Source organism: Phascolarctos cinereus, unplaced genomic scaffold (genome assembly GCF_003287225.1).
Source record: "Phascolarctos cinereus isolate Bilbo 61053 unplaced genomic scaffold, phaCin_HiC Scaffold_5;HRSCAF=322, whole genome shotgun sequence".
In the NCBI taxonomy this organism is placed as follows: domain Eukaryota; kingdom Metazoa; phylum Chordata; class Mammalia; order Diprotodontia; family Phascolarctidae; genus Phascolarctos; species Phascolarctos cinereus.
The window spans coordinates 419002241-419026282 of NW_027555958.1; the positions used below are offsets into that span (position 1 = coordinate 419002241).

Genomic DNA, 24042 nt, shown 5'->3' on the forward strand with positions numbered 1-24042 from the left:
GGGCCTTATTAACTCCATTTTACAATGAGGAAACTAAGGTTTAGAGAGATTAAGTTACATGGCCATGGCCATATCAGTAATAAGCTGGGAACATGGTATGAGATTCCCACCCAGGTTTCTGTGAAATCCAGGGCCACCCTTCTCCCTGCTACACCATACTCTCTCTCAAAATGAGAGACTTCTGTGGCTTATGATAGTCAGTCAACAAGCATTTATTTACTGAGCTCCTAGAAACGTGCCAGGTATGGGGATGCAAAGACAAACACAAACACATTCTGTCTGGGGCAACAACGTGGATGTATATAAACATATACAAAATATGTATAGAATAAAAACAAAGTAATCAGGACAGTCTTCTTACAGGAGGCAGTACTCGAGCTGAACATTGGAGCAAACTGGGCAGAGGGGAGGTGGGGAATGCATTCCAGGCATGGTAGACAGCCAAGCAAAGGCGAAAAGCTGGGAGGAGTGTGGGAGGGACAGCAAGAACACCAGTGTGGCTAGGCTGCAGTGTGTAGGAAAAGGGAGTATGTATAACAGTGCTGAAAAGGTATCAGGCTATAAAGAGCTTTATATGCCAAACAGGAGTTTGTATGTGATTCTAGAGAGACTTAGAGGGCACTGAAGTTAATTGAGCAAGGGAGAAAGAAATATGGTCACACCTATGCTTTTTGAAAATCATTTTGGTAGCTGCATGGTGGTCAAGTGACCACCATGCAGTGGTCACTTGAGAGAGAGAGAGATCAGTTCTCCAGGTTTTTCATGTAGTTCAGGCAAGAGTGACGAGAGCCTGAATTAGGAGCATGTCTATAGAAATAGAAAGGTAGAGATGCTTGAGAGGTTGTGGAGGTAGAATCAAGTCTTGACAGCTGATTGGTGCGTGTAGGAGTGTGTGTGAGGAGTTAAAAATGACTCCTAGGTTGTGAACCTGAGTGACTTTGAGGATGGTAGTACCCATAACAAAAATGTGGACATTTAGACAAGAGGTATTTTTGAGGGGAAGATTATTAGGAATTGTTTTGGACTTGTTGAAATTGAGATGCCAATGGGACATCCAGTTCAAAATGTCCAGTAGGCAGTTGGTTATACAGTATAGGAACTCAGGAGAGAGCTTAGGGCTAGATAGTGTGGATTGGGAGCCATATTCATAGAGATGATTATTAAACCCATGAGAATAGATGACATTACAAAGAGAGAGAGAGAGATGTAGAAAGGAGAAAAGGGCGCCAAAGAGCCTATACCAGTCAAACTACTAAGAAGTTACTTTGTCCCACTAGACAAAATAATAACAAAAATCATTTGAAAGAAAAAAAATCTAGAACGTTAAGGGAAATAATGAAGAAAAATAGTAGGGATAAAGAAGGGATAACATTTCCAGATATAATACTGTATGATAAAGCAGTAGGTACCAAAAAGAACCCAACAACATTTGGTTCAAACATAGAAAAGTAGATCAGTACAACAGTTTGGATAAGTAAGAGTCAGAAACAGTAGCTTTAATGTTCAGTTAAACCAACAATAATCTGTTGGGTGATGGATTCTCTATTTGACAGGAACCACTCAGAAAACCAGAAAGCCGTTTAGTAGAAAATAGATTTGGACCACAAATTCCACTCTATGCTACAATCAAGTTCCAAATGAACAGGTGACCTAACTATCAAAAGGTCACCGCTTTAAAAATTTAGACTATGGCCAGGAGGAGAATTCTTAGCTAAATAAAGGACAGATGTGATCATAAAGGAGAAAACAGACATTTCAACAACATAAAATTTTAAAGCTTTTACATGAACAAAATCCATGTAGCTGTGATAAGAATGGAGATTGTTAATTAGGGGAATAAATAGAGGAATAAAAATTATTAATTAGGGAAAATACCTCAAATGCAAGTCTCACCTCCAATGTATAATAATGAAATATATCAAACCAATAATCATTCTCTAATAGTTCTCAAAAAAGGTGATTTTCAAAAGAATTTGATGAAAAATTATAAAAGATTACATATGAAAGATTATTCCAAATCACTAGTAATAAAATAAATGCAAATTAAATTAAAACGATTCTAGTTTCTCATCTTACATGCAGCAAATTTATAAAGATAACAAATTGGAAATTGTCAAAGTTGTCAAAGCTTTGTCAAGACAGGTACATTAATACACCAGTGGTGGAACTGTCAATTGGCCCAATTCTGGGAAATAATGTAGAATGATCTGACAAAAGTTACTTAACTGCTCATATCTGTTGACTTAAGCAGTCTCATTACTGGGAATATACTCTTGAGGGAGGGGGGAAGAGTTAAAGACAGAAGTAAAGAATATAGATATATAGATGTATGTATATATGTGCATATACATATATACATATATGTGTGTGTGTATATATATATATATATGTATATACACACATACATGTATATTTAAATAACATAGTGGTAGCAAAAAACTGGCCACAAATTTGGCATCCATTGATTGAGAATAGCTGAATAAATTCTGCCATATGAATGCAATGAAATATCACTGCGATGTAAGAAATTATATTAGGAGTTGAGAAAAATGGGAATACTTGTATGAACTAATAATGATGCAGAGTGAAAAGCAGAACCAGGAGAAGAGTCCATATAGTGATTACAAAAGGAAGAGCTAGTGGAAAGAAAGACTGAAGGTGTTAGCAAAGCAGAGCATCAGGATTGAAGCAAGATGTTTTGGGATGTGAAGAGGGATGATATCCAAGCAGAGGTGAAGGGGGTTAGCTTTAAAGAACACTTTCCTGTGAGACCAGTGGGGAAGAAACTTGGAGATGAAGAGGGGAGTGTACTTCATGCCAAATACTCTTGGTCTCTGTGAAATAAGGTGAGGTCATTAGATTTAATTGATGGGAATAGGGGCTATAGGAGAAGGTCTGAAATAACTTGTGGAGAAATGGTAGTGAAGAACAAATAAGGATTATAAAGTCAGGGACCATATATTAATGGTATGGTATAAGCTGTAGAGTTTCTGGTTTATTTAATTATGATCTTTTCTTTGGAAGATCTGTGTAGCCAAGTTGTAGGAGTTAAGAAAGCAGATTGTAGGGGGAGGTAGAGTATTGGGGACAAGCAGGGATGACATTTTGGAAAATAAGGGAAGTCTAGAGTGAAGGCAATTTGAAGTAGTTGATTGTGTTGTCTAGGATGCTAAATGTGTATAGGACAAAAATAATGGTATGTGTGAAGGGGAGGGAAGGCAAAGTTAAATACTGAAATGATCCCATTGAGAACAGAGTGCACATTTGGTGAGTATTGAGGGGTGGTGCTAGAAAAAATGACACATAAGGAGATGTGGTTGGAGTTAAGAAGTACTCTGTGATCATGAGATTAGGTCAGGGGTTTCATATATAAGGTGAATCTTACATAGAGTTTAGAAGAGGAAAGAACTCTTGAGACTAAGGAGCCTGATGCATAATCAACATGGAAAAGTGGAGAAGGGGCAGCTAGGTGGAGCAGTGGATAGAGCACCGGCCCTGAAGTCAGGAGGACCTGAGTTCAAATCTGGCCTCAGACCAAACACTTGACACGTACTAGCTGTGTGACCCTGGGTAAGTTACTAAACCCCAATTGCCTAAAAAAACCCCAAACAAACAAACAAAAAAAGAAAAGTGGGGAAGAAAGATAGGCGCCATGTGTGGAAGTTGTCTAGAAGGGGAATGGATTCAGGGAGAGAGGTGCAATAGAGGACAGCATTGATTATTTGAAGATGATGGAATTAGGGAACATGTACTCAACATGAGCTTCAGACATTCAGGGAGAAGATGACTATAGAAGTCATCAAATACTTGATGACTTAGTTGTCCTGAAATGCATTGGTGAACACAGTCATTTACTCTGCCTCCATAGGGTTCAATTAAAATCAACTCACATTAAGCACTTACTATATGCCCTATACTGTCTCAGGTCTTAGGGACAAAAGGGAAAAAAATTAAGAAGTCTTGTTTTCAGGGAGGTTACATTTTAACTATTTTTTAAGATATCTTTTTTATTTTGAAGGGGAGAGAATCATGTGGAGGAAACATTTTTTAAATCTCTTTTTTAACCTGTAAATGGAGAGAAATATACAAATAGGAAATTCCCAAGTAAAAATGACAATTATATAGTTAACACCTTTATGTAGCAGAACAAATATATATATATATATAATATAAGCATATTAATTCATCATTTAAGTGAAACCTTTTATAATACCAAAGTAAAATTCAGTAAACATTTTCAAAGGGTTTTTCATATATATATATATATATATATATGTTATTTATTGCAAGATATTTTGTTATGTAATTATACACCATAGAGTGTCATATCAAATTGTCAATAAGTAACTCTTTCTCCTGGAGAAAGTAAGTTGTATAACTAGAAATTTCTTGCTGGGTTGAATTGTACAAATGAATAAATTTGCATTTTGATTTGGGGAACCTCAATTCTGAATCATCTGACTGAAAGAGAACCTGATTTCTTTTTAGATGTCTAGTGAAAAGGAAGAAGTTACTAACCAAGAACTGAAAGAGGACGATAAAGGAGGAGAGGATACAAAACAGCTTCCTGACCACGACAAAGTGTCAAAGGATGAGATGTCACCGAGGCGAAATAATTTCATCTCAGTACCTAGCATTCAACCTTTGGATCCTGCATCTGATTCAGATAGTGAGAACTCATTCCAGGAGAGCAAGATGGAAAGCCAAAAGGATCTTGATGATGATGAGGAGGAGGAGGAGGAGGAAGTAAAGCGATACATCATGGAAAAGATTGTAACAGCTAACAAGATTCTGGAGACTCAAGAGCCTGTCAACGAAAAGAGAGAAAGAAAACTTAAATTCAAGGACAAGTTAGTAGATCTGGAAGTGCCCCCACTGGAAGATAGGGAAAGTTACAGAAATGATTATGAAAATGAGAGAGATGTGTCTGGGAAACTGTCACAGCTGCATATTTCTGGTGAACTTAGACCAGAGAGTGTACTCCTTTCACTGACTAATGGCAGTAGTGAGGAATATAAGGATGGAAAGATCCTAGTGGAGAGAGACGGGAAGTTTGAGCTTCTGAGTCTACAAGACATTGAGAGCCAAGGCTTTTTGCCCCCCATTAATGTCAACATTACTGAGATAGAAAGTCAGCAGTTATCACCTCGATCTTCCAACTCAGCTACCAATGGGATTATTGGGATTAAAAAGGAAGACCTCCTTGGAAAGCCACATGTTATCACTCACACATCCACAGGTGAACCGCTGGTTTATTTTCCCCAGCCTCCACCCAATCCCAAATACCGTCCAAGCTCAGCAGTTAACACACGAAGAAGCAAAGCGAGTGGAAAATCTAGCCGCAGAGTACAGTCCGCAAATATATCACCAATAAACTCAACGTACTGTCTTTCACCTCGACAGAAAGAGCGACAAAAACAGATAGAACTGAGGAAAGAAAAACTAAAGAGAGAGGTGAGAGCATGAATAAGAACGACATTGGAAGGTAGAGCAAGGTCTCATTTTGTAAGTGTAACAAATTGAAATTGTTGTCCAAAGTGATTTTTAAATATTATTTTAGTGTCAGAATGACATTTAAAACTTATGATTATATGATAATCATTATTTATGGTTTTCGCTTAGGATTTACAAACACAGTAGAAACTAAATTGTGTCACTCTTTGAAGCTAGTGAAATTCAGCTGGCAGCTGGCTCTGTCTTAAGGATGAACAACTAGGATCAAGTTTGTAGTTCTTTTACCCTTTTGTGTACAAATCTTTAATATATAAAGTTCTCAACTCTTTGACATTTTGACAAGATTGATGTTTTGGTCTCAGAACCAAGGGAATTGTGTAACTATTATTTTTGTTACACATTTTCCACATGGTATATTCTGAATCCATTTTTTAAGGTCTTGGATTATACTTTTAAATATTTCCCCAGTGTATTTTATGTTTTGAATATTTACAAGTATTACAAGTGAAGCACCCGAAGGGGTTGAAAAGCCATCATTCCAGTGTTTGGTCTCACGTGGATGCTAGTCTTGTTCCAGCTACAACATAGGGATGCTCAACCGCATATGTAAAATGTCAATTCAAAGAGACAGCTACTGGGGATAAACAGTAGCACAAGTCTGGCTGTCACTTCATGTCAGTCATCTGGCACAGGAATTGCTGGTTCACTTCAGCAAGGAGAAAGAAGGTAGCTGAAATAACTTTTATCAATGAACTTTTAGTATGCAGCCTACAATCAGAAAAGAATTCTGCAGATATTGGTGTTATCTTTTGTATCTTTGTATTTGGATAGGATTTTCTCCATTCATTTACTTTTTGTTTCCTTCACAGGAAGTCTTTCTACTTTATTATACTAGAGTACTTTGAGCTCAGCTATTAATGGAGAATTAGAATATCAACTTGTATAATTCAAATCAGAGAATCATGAAATTTTGGAGTTGAAATGGGTGTTGTAGAGGGAATTTCATGCAGCTCTCTAATTTTAATAAACAATCTAGACTCAGAGAGGTTAGTGATTTGTTTAAAGTCATTTAGCTGCCTGAAAGGTTAAGGACTAAAATCCAGTTCCTTTCCTTTCTTACATTCCTTCTGCTACACCACACTGTTTCTCTTCATTTCTATATTTTACATCAGTATTTAGCTGTATAAATATCAACTTTTGCCTGTTAGTCAGATTCTTCAGTGGATCTGTGATTTCATCCATATGGTTGTGTCCAAGCAATGCTGGTCACAACCCACTCATGCCTAGTTATTGTGTGTGATTCTTGTTTGTGTCCTGCCATAAGTTCCCTACAGGGAATACAACTAGTGTACTGGTAGCACTCCTTGATTTCTCATGACATTTTGAGGCAATTAGTGGAGCACATGGGCGGGCTGTCCAGTGCTTATCTCTTGCTCTTGCCATGACTAGCCTGTGTTTTTCAATCATGCATTTCTCTGATGACAGCCTTATTTGTCATTGATGACATCTCTGATGACATTATAGTTCTGGATTTTTTATGTATTGTAGCCTATTTATACCCTCCATTGCCCTCTCAAGTGATACTCATTTTTAATTGTTCAGAGGCTTTAATGTTCCATGACTTGCATCCGTACTACAACACTGGTAGAATTTTTTTTGTTGCTATTAAATATGACCTTTCATTCTAGGTGGAGTTTGGGATCATTAATGGGAGTTTTGTCCTTTCCCAAAGCAACCCAACACACACTCCTCCTCCTCCTGTTTTTGGCATAACTCATTGTTTATGTGTTCTGTCTATCCCATACACACACACACACACACACACACACACACACACACACACACACACGTATATTCCATATATGTGTATGCACACATATAAATGGATATTCCACATGTGTATGTATATTCACATGTCAGGTATATACATGTGTCTATATATACATACATGCACACATATAGATATGCAATTTATAGCCTTATGGTATTGCTTCTGACTTCAGCTATCAACTGAAACTACTCCCCTACCAATTGCCACTTATTTCTGAATTGCCTGCCAAATATGATGGTCATTTCTCAGTCCTGAATCTTCTTGACCTGACTTTAACACATATCACCGTTGACTACCCTCTTACCTCCAGGCTTTCATGACAGTGCTTTCTAGTGGCTCTTCTACCTATTTGATCTTTTTTAGTTTACTTTACTGGTTCATGATCCTTACCATGCTCTGTAACTGTGTGTATACCCCAAGGATCTGTTCTGGCCTCTTCTTTTTCTACTTTCTACCCTGTTTCTCAGTGACTATATAGGCTCCTATGAGTTCAATTATATGCCAGTTACTCCATATTTATCTATCTATCTGTCTGTCTATCCATCTTTCTGTCCAGCGTATAAACATACCTCTCTCTCCATATGTGTGTGTGTGTGTGTGTGTGTGTGTGTGTTTTCCCCTTGTTTTTCATCTGAACTTCAGGCAGGCTCTTCAGCATGCATATAAAACTGGATAGCTCATATATTGGCATTTCAAACTCAACATGTCTGAAATAGAACTAATTATCTTTTACGTTAATCTGCTTTCATACCTCCTTATTTATATCTCAGGTACCACTGTCCTTCCAATCCATTTGCAGATTGTTTGTAACTCCAGCATTATCCTTGACTCCTTACTCTCATCTCACATATCTAGTCAGTTGCTAGGTCTTGCCATTTCTATCTCCATAACATTTCTCACATATTTTCTCTTCTCTTTACTCATATGACTACGATCCTTGTCTAGATAATTGCAGTAGCCTGTTAATTAGCCTTGGCCCAAGTGTCTCCATTTTCCAACAAATCTTATATAATCCATAGAGCTACTAATATAATATTCTTAAAAGTGCAAGTTTGACTATATCACTCCTCCATTCAGTTAACTCTAGTGGCTTCCTATGCCTTTAGGATCACATATTAACTCTTCTGTTTAGTCTTTAAAGTGCCCTACCCATACTCTTTGGTCAAGCCAGACCTGCAGTTTTGCTCTTCCTCATACACAATACTCCGTCTTCAGTCTCTGTGATTTTGTACTAGTTGTCCTCCATGCTAGGAATGACTACCTTTTCGCTTCCACAAGGAGTCCCTTGTGTACTTCAAAACTCAGCTTGACTGCTGTCTCATACATTAAGCCTTTCAAGATCCCCCAATAACTAGTGCCCTCTCCTCAAAAATTGTCTTGTATTTATTTTGTTGTATGTATTTTGTTCCCCTGATAGAATGTAAGCTCTTTGAGGGCAAGGTTTGTTTCATTTTCGTTTTTGTGTCTCATGAAGAGTCTGACACAACTGAAAACAATTGAACATCACACATCATTGTCTAGTACATAATACATATTTGTTGACTGATTAATTCCAAAGTTAATACGTCTATACAGAAGTACTTTTCATTTATTGGGTTTTTCCTGTTTAGATGATTAGGCCAAACTCTCTCTTGAGTGGTTATGGATCTCTCTCAGGAGGCTCTGCAGTATTCCAGAACTTAATGTAACCAGCACAATGTCATTTCCACACAAGAACATATGGGGGACCTAACTGTCTGTAAGAGAATCACTCTTCAACTTGGACTTGGCGCTGGACCTCTTCTCTACAGCAGAGGTGAACTTCTTGGGCAAGCACAAATCTCCATGTTTTATGCCTCATTTGGTATTAATCAAGGTTATCTCTGTTGTTATGCCTTTTTTGGTATGGGATAGGGATCAGAACTATGATTTCATTGACATTACCAGTCAGTATCAGAAGTGGAACCAGAACCCGGATCTTACTGGCCTCGAGCCCAGCCCTCTGTTGATTATGCCACAGCTGTGGTTTTGTCAGTAGAGAGCCTGTAAAGCAGTGTTTTGCCTTCCTGCATAAAATTGTGTTGTTGTTTTGTTTTAAATAATCAATAAGCAATAAACACAGTGAGCTCTTGTGCTTTTTAGCTCTTTCAGTCAGTCATGTAGTGGTAGAGATATCATCCATTGGGGAAATCCCATGTGAAAGCCTGCCTGTTTCTCACCAATATTCTCCCTGAGGATGCCATTGATGATATGCGTAGTGTATGTCATCACATTTTCATATAGAGTTTGATACTTTGGATATGATCACAGTTACTTTTTTTTTTGTCTTATATCAGGTCCTTTGTGCCTTTACAATTGTGTTGTACCTAGCATAGGTCTCTTCTATGCATTCTTGGTCTAACCTGGCTTCTTTGACAATGTTCTCTTTAGGGCTATTTCTACCTCTTCTGTAAATGCATCCATGATGTTAAAGGTTAAAGCATGGGAGATCTGCTGTCCTTGATGATGAAAAACCTTGGTTACAAAAATCTTTGTAGATATGTCCATTTCTTCCTTCATTTGTCGCCCTCCTTCCATTGTTATCCTTAACACACCCTCAGGATGGTTTTGCTTAATTGAATGTCTTGTCAAGGTTTCTTTGAATTAGTTTTGCCACAGCTTCTTTCCGTTTAGTGAGATGGTGTAGTCTTCAATCTTCTGTCATCCTCCTCACTGTTCTTTGTTATTCTTTGTGTTTATTGTTGTTATTGGCTGCTGTATCTGTCCACTTGACAGTTCAATCAAGCGTTTGATGAATAAGGTGCTTTTTAGTTTCTTTTGGTGGCACTAGTAATAATAGCTAGCCTTTGTCTAGTGCTTCAGGATTTGCAAAATACTTTACACATGTTAAAAACATTTGATCCTCACAACAGCTCCATGAAGCAGGTGCTATCATTATTTCTATTTTTACAGAAGAGGAAACTGAAGCACAGATTGGTTAAATAACTTGCCTGGGGTCATACAGCCAGTAAGTGTCTGAGGCAACAGTAGAACTCAGGTCTTCCTGACTTGAAGCCCAATATGCTCTCCACTGTGTTTTATATCTTGGTTTACATCAGTAAAACTGAAGAGTGAAATTATATGTTTCTCTATGTTTTTTATTTCATCCCTATCCTGTTGTTATCATCAATAAGTTGCCTATTTAGTAATGCAGTTGTTTTAATTGCACATCATATATTTATTTTCATGCTTCTAGTTCTGTACCATTTTTATTTTCTTGAAGTGGCCTGATTGTTATCTAAACAGCTGAATCAAGAATAACTACATCAGTAATGAATCATTTCTTGTCTGTTTAAAATGTATATTCAGTTTCATTTTTTGTGATGTTTTCTGTTCATCATTGCACCTTCCATTTATTTTCCTGAAGTTATTCATGATGTAGAAACACGAGTTGTTTGTCTGTTCTAAAAGTCTTTGAAACCTCTCAATCCTTATTCCTGATCTGTATTTTCCAATGTATTGCTCACTGTCTTCATCTATTCCCACATTGTTTTTTTAAACTTTTTAAAAATTAATTTATTTTTAGTTTTCAACATTCACTTCCACAAGATTTTGAGTTCCAATTTTCTCCCCATCTCTCCCCTCCCCCCCAAGATGTTGTGCATTCTGAATGTCCCTTCCCACAATCTGCCTTCCCTTCTATCATTTCCTTCCCCGCTTCTCTTATCCCCTTCCCTTTCTCTTTTCTGTAGGGCAGGATAGATTTCTGTACCCCATTGCCTATATATCTTATTTCCCAGTTGCATGTAAAAACAATTTTTTACATTCATTTTTAAAACTTTGAGTTCTAAATTCTTTCCCTTCCTCCCTGCCCACCCACCCTCATTGAGAAGGCAAGCAATTCGATACAGGTTATACATGTGTAGTAATGCAAAACACTTCCATAATAGTCATGTTGTGAAAGACTTACTATATTTCCCCCCCCTTTATTCTATTCTCTCCTTTGACCCTGTCCCTCCTCAAAAGTGTTTGCTTCTGATTACCCCCTCCCTCAATCTTCCCTCCCTTCTGTCATCCACCCCTCTCTTATCCCGTTTTCCCCTATTTTCCTGTAGGGTAAGATAAATTTCCATACCCAATTGAATGTGTATGTTAATTTCTCCTTAAGCCAAATCGAATGAGAGTAAGATTCATTCATTCCCTCTTGCCTCCCGCTCTTTCCCTCTGCTGTAAAAGCTTTTTCTTGCCTCTTTTATATGAGATAATTTACCCCATTCTCTTTCCTTTCTCTTCCTCCCACTGCCACTCTGTTACCCCTTAATTTTATTTTTTATATATCATCCCTTCATATTCAACTCACCCTGTGCCCTCTGCATATATGTGTGTGTGTGTGTGTGTGTGCGCGCGTGCGCATTCCCTCCAACTACCCTAATACTGAGAAAGGTCTCATGAGTTACAAATATCATCTTTCCATGTAAGAATGTAAACAGTTCAGTTTTAATAAGTCCCTTATGATTGCTCTTTCCTGTTTACCTCTTCATGCTTCTCTTAAGTCTTGTATTTGAAAGTCAAATTTTCTATTCAGCTCTGCTCTTTTCATCAAGAATGCTTGAAAGTCCTCTATTTCACTGAATGTCCATTTTTTCCCCTGAAGGATACTCAGTTTTGCTGGATAGATGATTCTTGGTTGTAATCCTATCTCCTTTGACTTCCAGAATGTCATATTCCAAACCCTCCAGTCCCTTAATGTAGAAGTCGCTAAATCTTGTGTTATCCTGATTGTATTTCCACAGTACTTGAATTATTTATTTCTGGCTGCTTACAATATTTTCTCCTTGACCTGGCAACTCTGGAACTTGGCTATGATATTCCTAGGAGTTTTCCTTTTGGGATCTCTTTCAGGGGGTGATCAGTGGATTCTTTACATTTCTGTTTTACCCTCTGGTTCTAGAATATCAGGGCAGTTTTCCTTGATAATTTCTTAAAAGATGGTGTCTAGGCTCTTTATTTGATCATAGCTCTCAGGGTGTCTAATAATTTTTTAAAATTATCTCTCCTGGATCTATTTTCCAGGTCAGTTGTTTTTCCAATGAGATATTTTAAATTGTCTTCAATTTTTTCATTCTTTTGGTTTTGTTTTATAATTTATTTCTCATAGAGTCATTAGCTTCTATTTGCTCCACTCTGATTTTTAATGAATTGCTTTCTTTAGTAAGCTTTTGGACCTGCTTTTCCATTTGGCCAATTCTGCATTTTGAGGCATTCTTCTCCTCATTGGCTTTTTGGACCTCTTTTGCCATTTGGGTTAGTCTATTTTTTAAAGTGTTATTTTCTTCAGTATCTTTTTGTGTCTCCTTTGGCAAGCTGTTGACTCATTTTTCATGATTTTCTTACATCACTCTCATTTCTTTTCCCAGTTTTTCCTCTACTTCGCTTTTTTCAAAATCCTTTTTGAGCTCTTTCATGGCCTGAGACTGATTCATATTTTTCTTGGAGGCTTTGGATATAGGAGCTTTGACTTTGTTGTCTTCTTCTGGTTGTGTATTTTGATCGTTTTCACCAAAGTAGTGAGTTTTTTCCTCTGTTGTTCATGTTCTCAGCCAGTTGCTTGACTTTTTAACTCTTTGTTAAGGTAAGGTTCTGCTTCCATTGTGGAGGGTTTACTGTCCCTAAGCTTCAGGAGTTTTGTATAGCTGTTTTTAGAGATAATTCTAGGGATCTATAAATTTTCAGTTCTCCCAAGGTGGTATGATCAAAGGAGAGATGTTTACTTCTTTCCTGGCCTATGCTGTGGTCTATGAGTGACCACAAGCACTCTTTTCTGCCTTGGAACTGTGAGGAGGATTGTCTCTTCACTGCCTCCACAAATTCCACCATGCCAGCACTCCTCCTCACCCCAGGACCACCACCCAGAACTGTGACCCAGATCCAAGCACAGGCAAAGCAAGAGGTTCCTGCCTCAGCGCCAACAAAGAGATCCCTGCAATCCCCCTCTGATCAGCCGCTTGATCTCCCTACTGTCTGTGGTCTGAGAGCTTGGGAAACAGTCACCACCACTCTGCCCTAGGGCTGTGCCCAAGGCTGGGGTCAGATTGTGCTCTTCTCTCAACCAGGTCTGACAGACCTTTCCTACTGACCTTCTAAGTTGTCTTTGGAGTTTGTGAATTGAGAAGTCTGCAAATTAGCACAACTGCAGTGATTTAGTCTCCTGAGGCCTGCTCCACGTTCACTGGGGCCCCATCTTTGGCTATGCAGCCCATGCTGAACTGTGTTCCTCTCCCAGCCTGGTGCAACAGACTTTCCCATCAACCATCCAGGTTGTCTTAGGCTGGCAAGTTGTTTCACTCTGTCTTTTTGTGGGTTCTGCTGCTCTAGAATTTGTTTAGAGTCATTTTTACAGGTATTTGGAGGGACTTGGGGGAGAGATCAAGCAAGTCACTGCTTTTACTCTGCTATCTTGGCTCTGCCACCTATTCTCACTTTTTGCATTAAAAATCACTGAATATTGATTGAAATGACTAAATGTTGATTTACTTTGGAGAATTTTATTGAGTTCTACGTACTTTTTCTACTTCATCTGCAACAGATTTTTGAGCACAAGCTGCAGTTATTTTCATGGTAGTCTTTTTGCAAGTACTTATCCTGAGCACTATACTGTGAAATGATCAATTGTCCCTTGAAATAATGATTCTAGCTGCCTTTGGTTGCATAAGAAAACAAACCCCATCCATTCCTCTGCTTGTTAAAGGAGAACATGAGCCACTCTTTTCTCCTTTGTGTGGTTTCATTTATAGTGAGAATGTCAAGAATGATACTGTTTAGTTTCTCCAGTAGCACATACACTCATTGGTTATTGGACGAGGGTCTCACATTTGCAGCATCAACAGTTTAGTGGAGGTTCATCAATGGTCAAAACCTGTGATTCTTAACATCCTCTCTTTCCCTTACTGTCACTATCACTGAAGAAGAGGAAGAGGGCGACACATGGGAACATTTCACACTTTCTTTGTTTCCTAGGTTGCCATAGCCAAAGGAGTCATCACCAAGAGATTGCCCTCCTAATGAGGAGCCTCTCTATAGTTGGGTGGATTCTGATCTTTGGAGCACAAACTCATTCCATTACTAGGCCTCTACTGAGAACCTTCCAGCATGGTAAAGTCCAGCAGACCTTGCATTTTGCTGCCTTGGTCCACATAAATCTAGGATCACCCTTGTACCACAAATGAGGCATCAGAATAAGATTTTGTGGTTTGAGCTAATCTGGATAATTCAGATAAGGAACTGAGTTTAATCTAATAGTGAACTAAGATAAGTAAAGTATCTTCTGAGCCTAAAAATCTATTAAACATTAGTGGACAATGGTAGGAATATTAAGAGACTATAAAGGATACCCTAGAGAATAAATGTTCCAGCCTTGCCTGTGGCCAAAGTAAGAGGAAAGCCGTACATTTAGGAAAGCTTGGAGGAGACATATCATGGAGGTTCAATATTTCAGTATCTCTTCTGCATTACCCCACTCCACCACCAGATTTCTCCACTCCTGCTTCAAGGCTGCTGAATATCCCAGGAGAAAGAAATGAAATAATGCTAATTTTACTGGGTACAGATTCATTGCACATGACTTCAAGAGGACCTTTGCTACTGTTCAACAATCTGTTCTATCCTTACTGAGTTCTTATCATTCCCTTAAAGCACTTATTTTGAAACCTTTCTTCTCTCTTTCTAGAAATGCTACCCTCAGTACCCAACACTCTTATCAAATGATGTAGCCTCCTACTTCATTGAGAAGGGTAAGATCATGAAACATGAACTCAGCTCACTCATTCTTTAAAACTTCTCATCTCCCCCTCTTTCAGTCACAAAAGAAGTATTGAAACCCTTCTTCAGGTTTATCCTGCTACCCAAATCCTTGATCCCTCTTAATCCTATCTCTCTCAGCTCTTTCAGGTCAATCCTAGCTCTCTTAGCCATCCTACTTATATTTCTTCAGTCTTTTCCTTGCTAATAGTGTCTTTTTATCTGCTTACAAACATATTCAAATTCCTGAAATCCTTTATTTAAAATAAAAAAAAAATTGGTCTTTCTATCTCTCCCAGCTTCTATCTCATCTATCTTTCACTGTTGAACTTTTGGGGAGAAATCCTTATCAAATGCTTCCGCTTTCTCATTGCTCCTTTCCTTCTCAACCCAAGCAGTATGGCATCTGTCAAATCACTCTTCAGAAATGGCCCCACTATATGGTTAGTTTTTACCTTTTGTTTTCACTTCTCATACTCCTGACCCCTCTGGCTTTTCACTACACTTCATCTCTTATAATATTCTTCCTCCCCCTTTGGCCTTAGAAATATCACAGTCTTTTAATTTTCTTCTTATCTTTCTATTTCTAGTTGCTTCAATGTCTCTTTCACTGGTTCCTCATTCTCCTCCTTACTCGTAAATATAGGTATTCTGGCAGGGTGGTCTGTCCTTGATTAGAAGAACCTAGGTGACACAGTGAGTGGAGTGTTGGTCCTAGAGTTAGGAAGACGTGAGTTCAAATCTGGCCTCAGACACTTACCCGCTGTGTGACCCCATGCAAGTCACTTACCCCTAGTTGCCTCAGTTTTCTCATCTATAAAATGAGCTGGAGAAGGAAATGGCAAACCACTCCAGGATCTCTGTGAAGAAAACCCCAAAAGGGGTCACGAGGAGTTGGACGTGACTGAAAGTGACTAACCAGCCACAACAATGGGGATCCAAAATCAAAAATGAAAGATATTCTCTGGTTTCAAGGACATGTGCTCATTCAGCAGATACAGCAGGAACACAGATGTGTTCATGGAAAAGATGAGACAAGTACCAGATAATTTGGGATCAGCTGGGGGGGGTGGAGGGGAAAGAGCCAACAACCAGGGGAATCAGAAATAGTGTGTTGTGTAGAAGGTGGGACTTGAGCTGAGCTTCAGAGGGAGACCTAATACAGCCGAGAGGGAAAGATGAAGAGGGATCCAGGCAATGGCTTGTTATAGAGCTATACTATATTTCGTGTGTGTGTGTGTATATATATAATGCTGTTTATGTATGTGTGTGTGTGTGTTATATGTGCGTATTATATAAATCTATATATTTTCATATATATATATATATATATATATATAAAAATAAAAGGCCATTGGCTTTAATTATAAGAACTAACTATATGGTGAGGCCATTTCTGAAGAGTAATTTGACAGATACCAGACTGCTTGGGTTGAGAAGGAAGAGAATAGTGAGAAAGTGGAAGTATTTTATATGGATTTCTCCCTAAAAGTTTAGCAGTGAAAGATAGAAGATATGTGTATATGGGAAGAGAAAGTAGGTGAGTTTGATTGACACATAGAGTTCACAATTAAGAACAATGTGCATTCAGCTTGGAAAAAGAGAAGCCAGATTGCCAAAGGATTTTAAGTGACAGGGGAATCAGTAGGGAGCCACTGATGCTTCTTGAACAAGGTTAGTGACATGATCAGATCTTTATTTTAGAAATACCAGTTTGTCAGCTGTGCAGAAAGTGTCTTGGTGATGGGAAATGATGGGACGCTGGGGGATAATGAGGAAGTTACTGCAGTAGTGTAGGTGAGAGATGACGAAGACCTGAGCTGGGGTAGATGGGGTGTGAGAGGAGAGAAGGGATGAATGCAGAAGAGAATTGTGGAGGTAGAATGGACATCTACCTGGTTGCATATGGGGAAGCGATGAGTGAGAATGAAGAGTTAAGGATGACTTCTAAGTTTGCTAACTTGAGTAACTTGAAGAATAGTGGTGCCTTGTTGACTTCTCTGAAGCCTTGGATATTATTGATCTCCCTCTTCTTGATAATTTTCTTCTCTCTGGGTTTTCAGGACTTTGCTGTCTCCTGGTTCTCTTCCTACCTGTCTGATCACTCCTCTTCAGTCTCCTTTGCTGGATCTTGGTTGTGCCCTTTAACTGTGAGTGTCCCAGTGGGCTCCTGGGCCACCTTCTCTTCCATACTGTTTCGCTTGGTGACCTCACCAGCTCCCTTAAATTCCCCTATCGTCTGTGTGTTGATGATTCTCAGACTTATTTGTCCAGGCCTAACCTCTCTGCCTCTGGTCTCACATCTCTAGTTGCGTGTTGGATATCTAGAACAGGATGTCTCGTAGACATCTTAAACTCAACGTGCCCCAAACTGAACTCATCATCTTTCACCTCAAACCTTCCCCTCTTCTTAACATCCCTGTGACTGTGGAGGGTATCACAATCCTCCCATCCACCCAGGTTTAGGACGAAGGTGTCATTCTCGACTCTTCACTCTCCTTCAGTCCTCACCCCACATCCAACCTGTTTCCAAGGCCTGTTGCTTGTCACCTTCAGACATATCTAGTATACGCCCCTTTCTCTTCTCAGACATTGCCACCACCCTGGTGCAGGTCTTTATCACCTTATGCCTGGACTATTTGGTTGGCCTCTCTGCCTCAATTCTCCCCACTCCAGTCTACCCTCCACTCAGCCATCAATCTGCCTAAAGCATAAATCTGACTGTCACCCTCTTCTCCCCCAATCAATCAACTCCAGGGGGTCCTTTATTTCCAACACCAAATATAAAATCCTCTATTTAGCATTCAAAGCCCTCCATAACCTCTTCTACTTTTCCATTCTTCGTACACCTTATGTCTTTCTATGTACTCTGTATTCCATTGACACTGGTCTCCTTGCTGTTCCTTATACATGGCACTCCATCACCTGACTCCCAACGTTTTCACTGGCTGCGCCTCGTACCTGGAACTCGCCCATCTCATCTCTCCCTCCTCAAGTTCCTGTCTTCTTCAAGTCTCACCTAAAGCCCTATTCGAGAAGCCTTTCCCTGAGCTCCTTATGCTCAGTGCCTTGCCTTTGAGATTGCCATTTATCTTGTACGTGGTTTTTCTGCACATAGATGTTTGCATGTTGTCTCCTTGACAGCACGGACAGTGCTTGGCACAGCGCCAAGCACTGAGTAATAAATGCTATTCGCCTAACAGAAATGGGAAGCTAAGAGAAGCAGTGAATTTAGGGGGAATGGGAGTGCGTATTGTTTTGGACGTATTGAGTTGAGCTGCCTTTGGATCATTCAGGTGGAGGTGGTCAGGCATGCTCTTGGAGGTGTGCACTTTCAGGAGAAAGATGAGGATTGACTCTAGGTTTGAGTCTATACTGCATCCATATAGAGGAGATAGCCAGACCTAGAGAAGATGATGATCTGACCAAGAGAGAGTATAGAGGGTAGAGAAGGAACAGGAGAGGAACCCCAACAGAGCCGTAGCATGGGGCTTGGATGACAAGTTTGCAGAAGAGACCAAGAAAAACCAGCTTGACAGTAAGAAAAAAAACACACCATGGCGAACAATATCCCCAAAATCTAGGGCTAAGAGGCTTTGCAAGAGGGAGAAATGTTCAACAAGGTGAAATACTACAGAGAGGACCAGAAGTGGTCTGAGGGAAGGCTATGGATCTAACAGGAAAGAGATCATTGGTGACATTAGAGAGAGCAGTTTCTAGCAAGTTGTGGGGTCAGAAGGACTGTAAGCTATGAGCAAGTGAGAAGGGAGAAAGTAAAGGTAACGAAAATAGACAGCTTCACAACAGCTCATTCCCTTTTACCATAAATTTGCTCTTCCTTTTGATGTCAGTATTTTTGTTTGGGGAACCATCAACCACCCAGTCCCACATGTTCATAATCTTGGGGTTTTTTTTATTTCTTCTTCCTCCTCAATTCTTTCATATGCAGTCAATTAATTACCAGGTCTTACTGAGTTCATCTCTGCAACATACTTAAATCTGCCTCCTCTATTCAAATTGCAAATACCCTAGTAGAGGCCCTCGTTGCCACGTACCTGAACTATTACAGTAGGCTCCTAACAGTACTTCCCACGTCCAGTTTTTCTCCTTTCCAATCTGTCCTTTACACCTCTGCAAGAATGTTTCCTTGTGTAAGTCTGTTTATAATGTTAATTTCTTTGCCCCCCAAAAAATCTTCCATGGCTCTCTGTTGCCTACTGAATAAAATCTTTGGTGTTCTAGGTTTTCTACAACATGGTCCCCTGTTATCATTCTAACCTTGTTTCATGATTCTCCTCCTTATGTTTATTTTTTTGCTGCAGACAAACAGGATGGCTCTTTTGCAACACCGCTCCCCCTCCAATATGCTATGCTTTTACATCTCTCTGCCTTTTATGCAGCCTGTTCATTCTGTGTCTGGAGTATGCTCTCCTTCTCCATCTTCTGTTGAATTCCAATCTGTCCTTTTAGTGCCTAACCTCGATGCTACCTCCTTGTGTAATCAAGTCTTCTCTAATGTCCCTCAGTCACTAATGACCTTTTTCCTCAGACTTTATGTAACACATTATGTTATAAACACTAGTGAGCTTATATAATGCTATGTATCTATCTAACTATATCTACACATATCTATCCATCTATTATCTATCTATGTATATATGTATCTATTCATATCTATATCTAGACATAACTATCCATCTATCATCTATCTGTGTGTTGATCTATGTACGTATGTATGTGTGCATATATTGTCCTATCATCATCCATCTATCTAATAATATTTCTGTCTATGTATATATCTGTCTGTATTTGTCATCTTGGGAGCTAGTTGTGGTTGGGTTCCTGTCTCCCTATTGGGTCTATAAGCTTGGATTTTGCATGTCCCCCTGGAGTATTATGCTTTGTACAAAAAAGAAATTGATAAATATTTGGGAAGAGATAATATGGTAGGAGGGACTTATGGAGTGCTGGGCTCAGAGTTAGGAAGACCTAGATGTTAATATTGTCTCTGACCCCCTTTTAAACTGTGTGATCATAGACAAGTCATTTAACCTCTCTGAGCCTCAGTTTTTTTTTTATCTCTAAGGTATAATAGTAATACCTAGATTTCCTCCATCTCAGAGTTGTTGTAAGGTTCAAATGATATTACTTTAAAGTGCTGTATACTTGCCAGTTAATTTTTGTCTTTGTACTGTTCTAAAAGGAGATCCAAAGAATTGGAAAGGGTCAGGGTATGCTCCTAACACCCAGTGACTTTGAAGATCAGTATGCATTTATTGTGGATGAAATAGTACTCTCTCAAAATTCTCTACACAGCCAAATTTAGCTCTGCAGAGCTAGAAAATTCAAATGGAAGTTTCACTTTTGCCTGAGGTAATTAGCACCATCATCATCAATATAATTTAAGAATCTATAAACAAAGGAATCACCTGTGTTCGATTGGCACTCCAGGTCTCTTGATGTCATGTACCCCTTATTTGCAGGTCCTTCCCAAAGAAGGCTGGCCTTGAAAACATGGCTCTTTGCTCTGAAAACACATACTTTTTAATTACCTCCCAAATAAAATTCACTCATTTCTTTATAATTGTTCTTAACAGGAGGAACAGCGTAAAAGAGAAGAGGAGAAAGAAAAGAAACGAGAGAATGAAATGGTGTTTAGAGCTTGGTTGCAGAAGAAAAAGGAACACTTTATGGAAATGAGAAGAATTCAGAGGGCAAAGGAAATGGAAGGCATGAATAGCAGAGTAAGTAAAACTTCTCTTATTGATAGGGAATGAACATGCATTGCCCAAAACTTACCCACGTTCTCACCTGGAAATTAATGGAAAATGATTAAAATAATGTAGGTAAGTTAAATAAAGACATGTGGTTCTGCAAAAATGATCAGATGAAAAAAAGAGTAACTTAAATCTATGTGAAAGAACTGAGTCCCTTTCAGTTTTTGTTAAAATTCATTAAGTTTCTTTTGGTCTTATTTATCTTATTCAGGCCTATCGTCTTTTGGTTCCAAGACCAAAGAGCCACAGATCTAGAGTAGGAAGGAACCTCAAAAACCATCTTGTCCACAATCTCTTCATTTTACAAATGAAGAAACTGAGGCCTAGTGAAGTTAAGTGACTTGCCCAAGTTCATGTTGATAGTAAGCATCAAATTTAGGCTTTGACCTCAGGTCCTCTGACTCCAGAGACAGTAAGCACTCTTTCAACTGTACTACGTTGATACTTATTAATATGTTCATATCACTGAAAGTTTCATTGATGCTTTTATAAACAGAGATTTTTATTTGGCCTTTGGTATTTCATACCGCATCATGAAAAAGTCAATCTTGTCTTCTTTTGTGTTAAAGCTTTTTAAATCTTTGGCTCTGAGTGAGACTGGTAGGGAACAGAGGACAGTGTGTTTGTCTGATAGACCTCTTCCAGTAGCCTGGGACTGGTGCAAAGAGAAGAGTCCCTAGGATAGTGGAGCTGCGGGATTAGTTTAGAGACCCTGAGGTGGTGATGTATATATAGTAGTGGACAGCGTCTGGCATAGGAGGCAAGATGATATTACATCCTATCTTCTTTAATATTAGTCCTCTTACTGTAAAGACTCAAACACAATTCAGTTGCAATGGTGTGTGTGATTCTGTTAAACTTTTTGGATACATTACTTGATAAAAACCCATCATCTAGGTCGCTGAAACAAGTCGTAGTTTCAGTTGATTTTTGTATCCATAAAAATGTTTCTCTGGCTACAATATTTTGCATTGACTCTGACCTATTTTTACAACCCTACTAGCTTATTTTCATATAAATTGTCCTTTCTTATTGTTCCCCACAGTACTAATGCAAGAGAACAGGAATGTTTGGCTAAAGCATATGTGATAAACAAATTTCCTGGAACCCTTCTAAAAAGATTAACCGGAGGGAGAGTCACAGCTCATTAAATTTCTTTGGGGCCTGTTGCTTTATTGCTAGTACTAGAGAAATATCTAAGAATGTTCATTTACCATTGGTATGAAATTTGCCCCTTTCCTCTGGTTCCACGATGTAAATGTTTTTAGTTAAAAAAAAAATTAAAGGTGTATAGCTATGAAATGCTTAGGCATTTCAGAACAAATTGTGAAGGGACAAAGGAAGAAAGACTGATGGCCAGTATCATTTAATTACCTCTAAAGAGATGAGATTTCCTTAGCCTTTTTAAAACGACCGTTGTAGACCAGGCATGGTGTTGAATGCCTATAATCCTTGCTGTCAGGGAGTTTGAGGCTAATGGATTGCTTGAGTTGGAGAGTTCTGAGCTTCAGTGTGCTAAGCCAAGCAGTGTCTGCACTTAGTCTGGCATCAATATGGTAAGTCTCTGGAAGTTGGGAATCACCAGGCTGCCTGAGGAGGGGTACAATGGCCCAGGTTAGAAAGGGAGCAGGTCAGACCTTCTGAGCTGATCAGTAGAGGTATCAGGCCTATGAGAGGCCACTATACTTCAGCCTAAGTGAGATTGGGAGACCCAATTAAAAAAAAAAAGCTGTAGTTTTTGAGTAGTTAATAGCCTTTGATAATGAATGCTCTACTGTATTAGCTACAATAAGCTATTACTTTGATGATCTGTCTTGTGCTTTTATGACCTTTCAGATTCTTTGTGTCTCTCTTGGAGTTGACAATCTTTTGAAAGTCCAGTCATCAAGTACATATAAATAGTACCTTATTAAGGAGTCACAAGACCCGGAGTAGGAGAAAGACTTAATTTAATCTCTCTCCTTGACTAATGATTCACTACTGTAATGAGTATACAAGTTTAATAATGGGAACATGGCTACAATCTCACCTGATTGCTCTTTATGTTAAACTATTCAGGAAAAACTAGAGTACTCATTTTCTTCTATTTGGTTTTATTAAATTTTAGGCTCAAACAGCCCAGATTCACTATAGTTCTGTTTTTAACTTTTTACTACTCAGTTTCTTTTGGCTTGTTATAAATAAATGAAAAGGGGAAAAAATTATCTTCTCCTCCAAGTAGTCCTATATCTATACCAAATCGGGTTTTTCTCTACTCCCAAATTTGAGTGGATAAGCAAGGGCAGTCATCTTAATAATTCAAGCAGAAGATTGTTAGACCTACTGCCCAAATTGTATTGACACGTATAATACTATTTTAAATTTGTGCTTAAAGTATTTTATATTTTTCTAAGTTCTGTTACATTTATCATCTCATCAACTAAGGATGTTGAGATATTACTATCTTCAGATAGAAGAGGAATCTGGGGCTTAGACAGGTAAAGTGATTTGCTTCAGGTTCACACTTGGTAGAATTGGGGCCAGCTTGCCTCCTGACATCCGTTTCAATTCCATATCCACCGTATCACTTTGCCCACACTCAGACCAAATTGTTTTAATGTATATAGCAGAAAACTATTAGAAAAGTGATTTGTTCTTCTTTATGGAGAAGGAAATATAGTTGTATATATGTCTCTTGGGAAGCATAATCATTTTTAGATGTGTTAGCTTAAATAATGCTTTATGCCTTGCTTTCAGATGACCACACATTCAGTTGTATATATAAGCCTGGTTCTTGAATATGAACTGGATGATACATAAAATTCTTGTATTTATGTTTCTGATTAAAAACCTCTTAAAGTTCTTAATCAAAGAAGAGTGTATAAAAGCAAATATTTGGATTTGACAAGAGAGGTATGACTGTTACCCCAATTAGTGTTATTTTTCCAGTTATTTGGAATTGGTCTTTAGTTGTAACATCCACACACACAAATACAAATTAGCTGATGTTTTATTAAGTGTGAGGTAAATATTTTATTCTTATGTGAATGAAGATACATATTATGTTTTACCTGTAAGCTGATGGCACCAGGCATTTTAGACACTTCAGGATCAGCTGACAAGCTAGTGACAGAATTAGTTTAAATCTCTATTATGTTCCAAAGCATCTTTTATCTTAGTATCCTGACATTTAGAGCTTAGGTTTCTTTTGCCAAAGTGAAGAGCAAATGTTTGGATAATTCAGGC

At 38.6% G+C, this 24042-nt stretch overlaps 1 protein-coding gene across 4 annotated transcripts in view; it reads left to right on the forward strand.

The window, feature by feature from the left end:
• The window catches only part of CCDC181 (coiled-coil domain containing 181), a 52830-nt gene that overhangs the window by 19345 nt on the left and 9443 nt on the right, over nucleotides 1–24042 (forward strand). For all 4 annotated transcript variants that reach the window (XM_020974705.2, XM_020974706.2, XM_020974704.2 and 1 more), the window contains 2 exons: nucleotides 4489–5454; nucleotides 20638–20784. In XM_020974705.2, the coding sequence (XP_020830364.1) occupies nucleotides 4489–5454; nucleotides 20638–20784 (1113 nt within the window). The remainder of the gene's footprint in view (nucleotides 1–4488; nucleotides 5455–20637; nucleotides 20785–24042) is intronic.